The 12404-nt window shown below is 46.9% G+C and overlaps 1 protein-coding gene across 1 annotated transcript in view; it reads right to left on the reverse strand.

Annotated features, from left to right (window-relative positions):
* Window positions 1–12404, reverse strand: part of LOC124008536 (receptor-type tyrosine-protein phosphatase T-like) — a 553654-nt gene that overhangs the window by 52343 nt on the left and 488907 nt on the right. Inside the window, 2 exon segments of the mRNA XM_046319881.1 lie at window positions 437–572; window positions 11655–11809. Of these exon segments, the coding sequence (XP_046175837.1) occupies window positions 437–572; window positions 11655–11809 (291 nt within the window).

A 12404-nucleotide genomic window follows, 5' to 3' on the forward strand; every position in this document is an offset into this window, starting at 1 on the left:
AAGACTAGCCATAGCAGACTACTGTTTGAGCCTTTTTAACCCTTTACCATGGCGATGGAAAATGCTACGCTAACAGACTTGCTGTGACTTTGAACGTTGGTTGCACTCCCTTTACACTTGGTATGAGGATGTCTAATGTTAACTGTGTAACTGCTAGTAACTACTATCAGTACCATTGAACAAAATAACATGTGAATGGCTAATGATAACCTAAAAATACCATATTAACGCTAGGTATAAGGATGGCTAATGCTATGCTATTTGGCTAACTGCACTTTAAACACTGTACCATTTTTTTGTACCATTATGCGTCATTATGTATCATTACTTCCTTTGCAGGGCACTGTAATGACTAATGCTTCAACTATGATAGAGTACTGCCCTCTTCTTTACCCACTATCCACACACAAGCTAATCAGTACATTTCTTCACCAACCTCGGTTTGCACCATGTTAACCCTTTGTGAGCGCAGTTCGCGGATGCAGTTGAAGATGTCCACCACACCCTCGTTCTCGGCCATATCCAGCATAATGTCCACAGCTATGAAACAGCCTGTCCTTCCAGCCCCGGCACTGGAGAGAGAGAGAGAGAGAGAGGGGGAAGAGAGAAAGAGAAAGAGAGAAACTATTTCTCAAATGACTGCCTCACCTGGTTCACCAACTATTTCTCAGATAGAGTTCAGTGTGTCAAATCGGAGGGCCTGTTGTCCAGACCTCTGGCAGTTGCTGTGATGGTACCAGAGGGTTACATTCTCGGGCCGACTATTTTCTCTGTATATATCAATGATGTTGCTCTTGCTGCGGGTGATTCCTTGATCAATCTCAACGCAGACGACACCATTCTGTATACATCTGGCCATTCTTTGGACACTGTTAAAGCTTCAATGCCATACAACACTCATTCCGTGGCCTCCAACTGCTCTTAAATAGAAGTAAAACAAAATGCATGCTCTTCAACTGATTGCTGCCCGCACACGCCTGCCCGACTAGCATCACTACTCTGGACTGTTCTGACTTAGAATATGTGGACAACTACAAATAACTAGGTGTCTGGCTAGACTGTAAACTCTCCTTCCAGACTCATATTAAACATCTCCAATCCAAAATTAATTCTAGAATCGGTTTCCTATTTCGCAACAAAGCATTCTTCACTCATGCTGCCAAATTAGATGCAGTCTATCACAGTTCCATCCATTTTGTCACCAAAGCCCCATATACCACCCACCACTGCAACCTGTATGCTCTCGTCGGTTGGCACTCTGGCTATTCGTCGCCAGACCCACAGGCTCCAGGTCATCTATACATCTTTGCTAGGTAAAGCTCCGCCTTATCTCAGCTCACTGGTCACCATAACAACACCCACCCGTAGCAGGTGCTCCAGCAGGAATATCTCACTGGTCATCCCCAAAGCCAACACCTGCTTTAGCTGTCATGTTTGTCATTTATTATCATGTCTTGTCCCTGTGCTCCCCATTCTATTCGTTTCCCTCTGCTGGTCTTATTTGGTTCTTTCCCTCCTTCTATCCCTCTCTCTCCCCCTCCCTCTCTCACTCTCTCGCTCTCTCTTCTCTCTATCGTTCCGTTCCTGCTCCCAGCTGTTCCTATTCCCCTAATCATCATTTAGTCTTCCCACACCTGTTCCCGATCCTTTCCCCCTGATTAGAGTCCCTATTTATTCCTTTGTGTTCCGTTCCTGTCCCGTCGGTTCCTTGTTTAGTATTCACCATGCTGTGATTGCGTTTCGCCCTGTCCTGTCGTGTTTTTGCTGTGATTGTGTATCGCCCTGTCCTGTCGTGTTTTTTGCCTTCATCAGATGCTGCGTGTGAGCAGGTGTCTCTGTCAACTACGGCCTGCGCCTACCCGAAGCGACCTGCAGTCTGTGGCCGCTTCTCCAGTTATTCCCCTCTACAGACTAGAGGATTTCTGTTATTCCCTGTTTGGACTTAAATAAACTCTGTTTCTGTTAAGTCGCTTTTGGGTCCTCTTTCACCTGCATGACAGAAGGAACCGACCAAGGAATGGACCCAGCGACTTCAGACGCTCGTTACACTGCCGTCGAGATCCAAGGAGCCATGCTCGGCAGACACGAGCAGGAATTGTCTGCTGCTCGCCATGCCGTGGAGAACCTGGCCGCTCAGGTTTCCGACCTCTGGACAGTTCCAGAGTCTACGTCTCGTGCCACCTGTTACTTCCTGGCCTGCCGAGCCTCCAGAACCTAGGGTTAATAACCCACCTTGCTACTCCGGGCAGCCCACTGAGTGCCGCTCCTTTCTCACGCAGTGTGAGATTGTGTTCTCTCTCCAACCCAACACATACTCTAGAGAGAGAGCTCGGGTTGCTTACGCATTTCACTCCTTACTGGCCGGGCTCGAGAATGGGACACAGCTATCTGGGAGGCAAGGGCTGATTGCTCTAACAAGTTCCAGAACTTTAAAGAGGAGATGATTCGGGTTTTTGACCGTTCAGTTTTTGGTAGGAGGCTTCTAGGGCCCTGGCTTCCTTATGCCAAGGTGAACGGTCCATAACGGATTATTCTATTGAGTTTCGCACTCTTGCTGCCTCTAGTGAGTGGAACGAGCCGGCGCTGCTCGCTCGTTTTCTGGAGGGACTCCACGCAGTGGTTAAGGATGAGATTCTCTCCCGGGAGGTTCCTTCAGATGTGGACTCTTTGATTGCTCTCGCCATCCGCATAGAACGACGGGTAGATCTTCGTCACCGGGCTCGTGGAAGAGAGCTCGCATCAACGGTGTTTCCCTGCTCCGCATCGCAACCATCTCCCTCCTCTGGCTCAGAGTCTGAGCCCATGCAGCTGGGAGGGATTCGCATCTCGACTAAGGAGAGGGAACGGAGGATCACCAACCGCCTGTGCCTCTATTGCGGAGTTGCTGGACATTTTGTTAATTCATGTCCAGTAAAGCCAGAGCTCATCTGTAAGCGGAGGGCTACAGGTGAGCGCAACTACTCAAGTCTCTCCATCAAAATCCTGTACTACTTTGTCGGTCCATCTACGCTGGACCGGTTCGGGTGCTACATGTAGTGCCTTGATAGACTCTGGGGCTGAGGGTTGTTTCATGGACGAAGCATGGGTTCGGAAACATGACATTCCTTTCAGAGAGTTAGATAAGCCTACGCCCACGTTCGCCTTAGATGGTAGTCATCTTCCCAGTATCAGATTTGAGACACTACCTTTAACCCTCACAGTATCTGGTAACCACAGTGAGACTATTTCTTTTTTGATTTTTCGTTCACCGTTTACACCTGTTGTTTTGGGTCATCCCTGGCTAGTATGTCATAATCCTTCTATTAATTGGTCTAGTAATTCTATCCTATCCTGGAACGTTTCTTGTCATGTGAAGTGTTTAATGTCTGCCATCCCTCCCGTTTCTTCTGTTCCTACTTCTCAGGAGGAACCTGGCGATTTGACAGGAGTGCCGGAGGAATATCATGATCTGCGCACGGTCTTCAGTTGGTCCCGAGCCAACTCCCTTCCTCCTCACCGGTCGTATGATTGTAGTATTGATCTCCTTCCGGGGACCACTCCTCCTCGAGGTAGACTATACTCTCTGTCGGCTCCCGAACGTAAGGCTCTCGAGGATTATTTGTCTGTGTCTTTGACGCCGGTACCATAGTGCCTTCTTCTTCTCCGGCCGGGGCGGGGTTCTTTTTTGTTAAGAAGAAGGACGGTACTCTGCGCCCCTGCGTGGATTATCGAGGCTGAATGACATAACGGTTAAGAATCGTTATCCGCTTCCCCTTATGTCATCAGCCTTCGAGATTCTGCAGGGAGCCAGGTGCTTTACTAAGTTGGACCTTCGTAACGCTTACCATCTCGTGCGCATCAGAGAGGGGGACGAGTGGAAGACGGCGTTTAACACTCCGTTAGGGCATTTTGAGTACCGGGTTCTGCCGTTCGGTCTCGCCAATGCGCCAGCTGTTTTTCAGGCATTAGTTAATGATGTTCTGAGAGACATGCTGAACATTTTTGTTTTTGTCTATCTTGACGATATCCTGATTTTTTCTCCGTCACTCGAGATTCATGTTCAGCACGTTCGACGTGTTCTACAGCGCCTTTTAGAGAATTGTCTCTACGTAAAGGCTGAGAAGTGCTCTTTTCATGTCTCCTCCGTTACTTTTCTCGGTTCCGTTATTTCCGCTGAAGGCATTCAGATGGATTCCGCTAAGGTCCAAGCTGTCAGTGATTGGCCCGTTCCAAGGTCACGTGTCGAGTTGCAGCGCTTTTAGGTTTCGCTAATTTCTATCGGCGTTTCATTCGTAATTTCGGTCAAGTTGCTGCCCCTCTCACAGCTCTTACTTCTGTCAAGACGTGTTTTAAGTGGTCCGGTTCCGCCCAGGGAGCTTTTGATCTTCTAAAGAACGTTTTACGTCCGCTCCTATCCTCGTTACTCCTGACGTCACTAGACAATTCATTGTCGAGGTTGACGCTTCAGAGGTAGGCGTGGAGCCATTCTATCCCAGCGCTTCCAGTCTGACGATAAGGTTCATCCTTGCGCTTATTTTTCTCATCGCCTGTCGCCATCTGAGCGCAACTATGATGTGGGTAACCGTGAACTGCTCGCCATCCGCTAGCCCTAGGCGAATGGCGACAGTGGTTGGAGGGGGCGACCGTTCTTTGTCGTTTGGACAGACCATAAGAACCTTGAGTACATCCGTTCTGCCAAACGACTTAATGCCCGTCAAGCTCGTTGGGCGTTGTTTTTCGCTCGTTTCGAGTTTGTGATTTCTTACCGTCCGGGTAGCAAGAACACCAAGCCTGATGCCTTATCCCGTCTGTTTAGTTCTTCTGTGGCTTCTACTGATCCCGAGGGGATTCTTCCTTATGGGCGTGTTGTCGGGTTAACAGTCTGGGGAATTGAAAGACAGGTTAAGCAAGCACTCACGCACACTGCGTCGCCGCACTTGTCCTAGTAACCTCCTTTCGTTCCTGTTTCCACTCGTCTGGCTGTTCTTCAGTGGGCTCACTCTGCCAAGTTAGCTGGTCATCCCGGTGTTCGAGGCACTCTTGCGTCTATTCGCCAGCGCTTTTGGTGGCCGACTCAGGAGCGTGACACGCGCCGCTTCGTGGCTGCTTGTTCGGACTGCGCGCAGACTAAGTCGGGTAACTCTCCTCCTGCCGGTCGTCTCAGACCGCTCCCCATTCCTTCTCGACCATGGTCTCACATTGCCTTAGACTTCATTACCGGTCTGCCTTTGTCTGCGGGGAAGACTGTGATTCTGACGGTTGTCGATAGGTTCTCTAAGGCGGCACATTTCATTCCCCTCGCTAAACTTCCTTCCGCTAAGGAGACGGCACAAATCATTATTGAGAATGTATTCAGAATTCATGGCCTCCCGTTAGACGCCGTTTCAGACAGAGGCCCGCAATTCACGTCACAGTTTTGGAGGGAGTTCTGTCGTTTGATTGGTGCGTCCGTCAGTCTCTCTTCCGGGTTTCATCCCCAGTCTAACGGTCAAGCAGAGAGGGCCAATCAGACGATTGGTCGCATACTACGCAGCCTTTCCTTCAGAAACCCTGCGTCTTGGGCAGAACAGCTCCCCTGGGCAGAATACGCTCACAATTCGCTTCCTTCGTCTGCTACCGGGTTATCTCCGTTTCAGAGTAGTCTGGGTTACCAGCCTCCTCTGTTCTCATCCCAGCTTGCCGAGTCCAGCGTTCCCTCCGCTCAGCGTTTGTCCAACGTTGTGAGCGCACCTGGAGGAGGGTGAGGTCTGCACTTTGCCGTTACAGGGCACAGACGGTGAGAGCCGCCAATAAACGCAGGATTAAGAGTCCAAGGTATTGTTGCGGCCAGAGAGTGTGGCTTTCCACTCGCAACCTTCCTCTTACGACAGCTTCTCGTAAGTTGACTCCGCGGTTCATTGGTCCGTTCCGTGTCTCCCAGGTCGTCAATCCTGTCGCTGTGCGACTGCTTCTTCCGCGACATCTTCGTCGCGTCCATCCTGTCTTCCATGTCTCCTGTGTTAAGCCCTTTCTTCGCACCCCCGTTCGTCTTCCCCCTCCCCCCTCCCGTCCTTGTCGAGAGCGCACCTATTTACAAGGTACACTGATCATGGACATGCGTTCTCGGGACGGGGTCACCAATACTTAGTGGATTGGGAGGGTTACGGTCCTGAGGAGAGGAGTTGGGTTCCGTCTCGGGACGTGCTGGACCGTTCACTCATCGATGATTTCCTCCGTTGCCGCCAGGATTCCTCCTCGAGTGCGCCAGGAGGCGCTCGGTGAGTGGGGGTACTGTCATGTTTGTCATTTATTATCATGTCTTGTCCCTGTGCTCCCCATTCTATTCGTTTCCCTCTGCTGGTCTTATTTGGTTCTTTCCTCCTTCTATCCCTCTCTCTCCCCCTCCCTCTCTCACTCTCTCGCTCTCTCTTCTCTCTATCGTTCTGTTCCTGCTCCCAGCTGTTCCTATTCCCCTAATCATCATTTAGTCTTCCCACACCTGTTCCCGATCCTTTCCCCTGATTAGAGTCCCTATTTATTCCTTTGTGTTCCGTTCCTGTCCCGTCGGTTCCTTGTTTAGTATTCACCATGCTGTGATTGCGTTTCGCCCTGTCCTGTCGTGTTTTTGCTGTGATTGTGTATCGCCCTGTCCTGTCGTGTTTTTTGCCTTCATCAGATGCTGCGTGTGAGCAGGTGTCTCTGTCAACTACGGCCTGCGCCTACCCGAAGCGACCTGCAGTCTGTGGCCGCTTCTCCAGTTATTCCCCTCTACAGACTAGAGGATTTCTGTTATTCCCTGTTTGGACTTAAATAAACTCTGTTTCTGTTAAGTCGCTTTTGGGTCCTCTTTCACCTGCATGACATTAGCTGCCTTCCCTTCCAGTTCTCTGCTGCCAATGACTGGATCGAATTCAAAAATCGTTGAAGTTGGAGAGTTATATCTCCCTCACTAACTTTAAACATCAGCTATCTGAGCAGCTTACTGATCGCTGCAGCTGTACACAGCCCATCTGTAAATAGCCCATCTAACTACCTACCTCATCCCCATATTGCTTTCATTTACTTTTCTGCTCTTTTGCACACCAGTATTTCTACTTGCACACCAGTATTTCTACTTGCACATCATCATCTGCACATCTACCATTCCAGTGTTAATCTGCTAAATTGTAATTACATTGCTACTATGGTCTATTTATTGCCTTACCTCCTTACGCCATTTGCACACACTGTATATAGACTTTTTCTATTGTGTTACTGACTGTACTTTTGTTTATTCCATGTGGAACTCTGTGTTGTTGTTTGTGTCGCACTGCTTTGCTTTATCTTGGCCAGGTTGCAGTTGTAAATGAGAACTTGTTCTCAACTGGCCTACCTGGTTAAATAAAGGTGAAATATACAGTATATATATTTAAAATGTAATCAATGTCTCCAGTAAGGCCTTGTCTTTACAGTACACTCTTCAATTTTTTGTTTGTTATCTGGACCCTAAAAGGGTTATTTGGCTCTCCCCATTGGAGAACCCTTTGAAGAGCCCTTTTTCGTACCCTTTTATGTTCCATTAAGAATCCTTTCTACAAAGGGTTCAACCTGGAACCAAAAAGGGTTCTACTTGGAACAAGAGAACAAAGGGTTCTCCTATGGGGACAGCCAAAGAACCCTTTTGGAGTGTGCAGTTCCTAATCTATCCTCTGTAATTGACCTGCCACAGTTAGTGGCGGCAGCGACACATGAAGACACATGTCCTATGATAAACATATGTTGAACCGCGCTGCGCTCCCACAGTTAGCCAAAAGAGGCAGGACTGCCTTATGGTGAAGACAACTAGCACACTCCATCAACCTCTGCAAGTGACAGGTAGGGGTTAGAGCTATTTCCCCCTTCCCCGGTGTTAGGAGTTAAGGAAACACACCCAGCAGAACGGGCTGTGAGGGAGGGATGGAGCAAGGGAGGGAAGGAGTTGTGATGGAAGGGAGATAGTGGTGGAGAAGAGGTAGAGGAGAGGTAAGAGGGGGGCTGCTTAGCCATCATTCACACGGCAGCATTCTGACAGGTCCCAGCTCCGGATCTCAGGAGCTGGGGGCCACTCAGTAACTCGGCAACCTGTCAGACAGCCTGTCAGCTGCCGGTGATTAATGGTGAGAGCGGCAAACAACTGGGTCCTGGCAGGGGGATTTCGGCCAAGGAGTGCCCCAGGAAATGTGAAATTACTCTGCAGGCTGTCAATGGGGGCCTACGCTCTGTGGGCCAAAGTTTAGCGACTTTCAGTAGTAAATGCAAAAAAATTCTTACTGGTCCCCCATGGGAAACAAACCCATAAACCTGGTTTTGCAAGAGCCATGCTCTACCAAATGAGCTACACAGGACCTAGCAAGATGGAGGATGTTTTTAAGGACTGTATTTCACAAGTGGCTAGTTTGCATCAGATACTTTCACATGGCATTATGGCTGACGGTTTCAGTTGTATTTGTATTTATTATGTTGCGACACCAGTGAATTTGTGAATTTGACAACTAATAAACATTACCTACCTAGCGGGTGGCCACCTACAGACAGGACTTTGCTATTTAGCTAGCTGGCTATTGAGCTCGCTAGCAAACTCAGAAATACTTAAAAATATGTTGCTGTGCAATGGATATGAAGCCGGTGAGAGCTCTCCCATTTCTGTTCTAGCTGTTATGATTACCTAGTAGGTCAGTGCTGACCACAAATGCTTATTTGCTTGCTAGTAAAATAAACTTCCTGTTCCTACAGATGGTTAACTAGCTAGCTTCCTGTTGTTTATCTTATTCAATGCTCACTAAATACATTTGCATTGAAGTTAGCTAGTCACAGCAGTACCCACTGGGCAAAAACTGGTTCAGTAAATGTTGTTTCCACGTCATTTCAACCAAAAAATTATATGTGATGATGTTGAATCAACACGAAAAAAGTGATTGGATTTGCAAAAAGTCATCAACGTAAGGGAATTTAGTATTTTTTCCCCAAAAACGTTTAACCTAAATCCAATGAAAGGGTGACATTCTATTTTGATTTCACATACAATTCACATTAGTTGACAACTTAACCAATTGTAAATCAAAACTAGACGTTGAACTGACGTCTGTGCCCAGTGGCTATCTAGCTAGCAAAACCAATAGATATCTTACCTATGTCTATGGTTATAGCGAATTTGCACATAGACATGGTTATAGTAGTCTTGCTATGAGGATTACAAACATCTTTAGATGAGACAGAATAAAGGCTTTTGTAAAGAGTAGTTTTAACACTAGTAGTAGTATTTAAAACTAACCAGTGACAGGGTTGTCCACCATTTACAGTTTTGTATAATTTTACGAACACCTTGCAAAAACACCTATGCAAAACCCTAGCACCCCTCTCCATCTAGCCTTTTCCATTCTAGGTATGTAAATCCTGACTCAAACTAAGAGACTCCTGCAGCACTATACACAGAGTCTCTCTCTCTCTCTCTCTCAACACTAGCAACTTACTCACCCCAAGTGACGTTACAGACAGAGAAAACTAGCTATTCAATATGTTCATAATACTACCAGCTTACCTTTGCTACACTCCCACCCATTGATTATTGCCATATCTAACCGCAGCAGAGACCACTGGAGATGCCATGGTGATTCCCCCCCACTTGCCCTTCAGCACGTATATAATGGCCCTTAGCACAGCCTGTAAATTCTAATCTCCTCCCTCTCTTTCTTTCCCTATTATCTTCTGCTGTAGGAGCAGAGAATTCAATATGGTACTGTGACAGCTCATTTACATCCCTGGTGATATGGATGACGACAGACAGCGAAAGTGCTCAAAGAGACACAAGCCACTCACTCATGAGTTGTGCCACAAATGCACTAAACTGAATGGTTCTAAAATGTTCCAAAGGATAAGACACAGTAAGAGAGAGAGAGATGGCTTTTGTCTAGAAATGACTTTATTTATTTATGGTACTGACTGCCCAAACACACCTGGATCCACAGGTTTAACTGAATCCATCTTTGATTCCTGGAGAGCTGCGTGTCTGCTGGTTTTGGTTATTTCCTTTCAATTTGTGTCCAATTAAGACGTAGACAACCAGGTGAGAGGAGTTCCTAACTAAACAATGACTACTTAAAGCATTGTCAAAATTGGGGGGCAGGAAAGAAACTTGCCAGTGAGCATGGGTAGTACAGTATCTAGCTAAAGTAGAATACATTTGTGATTGACATTGGTTTTTACATTTTTGTCACCTCTGTAAAGGTAAGGAAAAATGTTTAGCCTGTAGTAGAGTTAATTGATAACAAAAACATATGTTTGATTAGCTAGTAGATTATTAATGGCTAGTGAGCAAGTTAAAGCTAGTATTAGCTGGTTAGCTAACTGGATGTCTAAATTACTATAAACTGAAAAATGCTAGGTAGCTAGCTAGCATAAGTTGCTAGCTACCAGACAGTAACGTTTTACAAGTTGCAGTCGTGTAATTTGTCCCTCCTTTTAGTATAGATGGGTTGTTATAACATTTATAAAATGTATTTGATGATTTATGTGCCATAATTACAATGAGGACATTGTGTTCCTCGTCTCATTCCAGGGCGACTGCCAGTTGTTCTCCCCTGCTGCTAAGTGCTGCTAAGCCTTACGTTTCTCCAAGGTCGGGATATCAGAGATTATATGGTGGATGTCACTCTCCCTCGACAGGTGTGAACCCTCCTTTTTCCCTAACAATCCTTGAAGTTTAATGTCATCAATCCAATGTATGAGAGTGCAAAGATCAGAAGGGGCAGGGAATAAAGTGGCAGTATAACATTTGCCATAGTCTCTTCCATTCTCGTCCTTGGATGTATGAGAGGTAGAAAGGTGCCCCGTGCTTCATGGGAGCAGAAAGCACAGTGCTGGACACTTGAGTTAATCCACTCTGAAAAAGTCTTAGTCACATCTGCTTTGTTTTGAGAGACCCGAGCCAAAAGTGAAATTGCATTTTTGCCACTTAGCAGCCTCTCCATGTCACATCTCATTGTGTACATGCACTCCCTCCCTCCATCCCTCTCCCCATTCCCCCTAGCCTCCCTCCACCTCTCCCCCTTTGCCTGTCTGAGCTACATGTAAATGCCTCGGTCTCAAGGGGTGGATGTTTGAGTGGGATGCGGAAGGGTGGAGGAGAGAGAGCAGAGAGAGAGGCCTTAGTCTCCCATCGCTCTCGCTCATTCACTAAAGATGAAAGTGACAGCTCCCAGCTACTGTGGTGGTTATTTCTGTGGGGATCTGGACAGTGCATGGGCCTGTGGGGTAGTAGGAGGTGGTAGTCAAAGAGAGTGTGCAGGTATTTGCGAGTTACCTGAATCCGAGAGTATAGTTCCATTAATCAGCCCCCTTATTTTTTCTTGCCCTATAGTTTGGGAATGAACTCTGCTGTCTGATTCCACAGCAAGTTACTAAGCAGTCATGTAATGGAGGCTGTTCGAAACCCATTACTGTGACAGGGAAATGCGTCTGAGACCTGAAGACTTGAGTTAGAACCTTGAACCTAGGCTTTTGTTCAGCAGGCTAATAGTCTTGTAGCGCACAGGCCGTTGACATACTGAATTAATATGTTCAGAGTCAACTTATCTGATGAAAAAGGAATACATAAATACACATACGAAAGCCATGAGTGATGAATATGTCATCCCAGTAGTCCTGTGTTATTTGACCCACCCAGCATGGTCAGTATGTACCTGCAGTGGGCCACGATGGGGCCGGCATCGGGAGGGTTGAGGAACTTGACCTGGCGGACGAAGCCTAGGAGGCCGGTGGCGTAGCAGGGCACACCGTGGTCAGGCCAGCTCGTGAAGTGGAATTGACGGATCTCCCGAATCTCATGGTGGCCCTTCTGAAAAAAAAACAATATGGAGGCTCAAATAGAGACATACACAGTGGACTTCCTGAAAACATTGGTCCTATTTGGCTCAGTCGATTCCTATGAAACATGTATGTATGCATGACCGTTTGTCGCTTTGGATAGCGTCTGCTAAATGGCATATATTATTTTATAAACTGTGGGCTGACAACAAAATGGAGGCTCAAATATAGGCATTAAACCACATTGTATTCATCACATGCTTTGTAAACAACACTTGTGGACTAAGAGTGAAATGCTTCCCAACATCGTAGCCTTCCACAAGCTTCCCACAATAAGTTGGGTGAATTTTGGCCCATTCCTCCTGATAGAGCTGGTGTAACTGAGTCAGTTTTTTAGGCATCCTTGCTCACACATGCTTTTTCAGTTCTGCCCAAAAATTGTCTATAGGATTGAGGTCAGGGCTTTGTGATGGCCACTCCAATACCTTGACTTTGTTGTCCTTAAGCCATTTTTTCACAACTTTGGAAGTATGCTTGGGGTCATTGTCCATTTGGAAGACCCATTTGCTTTAACTTCCTGTCTTCAGATGTTGCTTCAATATACCCACATAATCTTCCTTCCTCAT

Source organism: Oncorhynchus gorbuscha, linkage group LG21 (assembly GCF_021184085.1).
Source record: "Oncorhynchus gorbuscha isolate QuinsamMale2020 ecotype Even-year linkage group LG21, OgorEven_v1.0, whole genome shotgun sequence".
In the NCBI taxonomy this organism is placed as follows: Eukaryota; Metazoa; Chordata; class Actinopteri; order Salmoniformes; family Salmonidae; genus Oncorhynchus; species Oncorhynchus gorbuscha.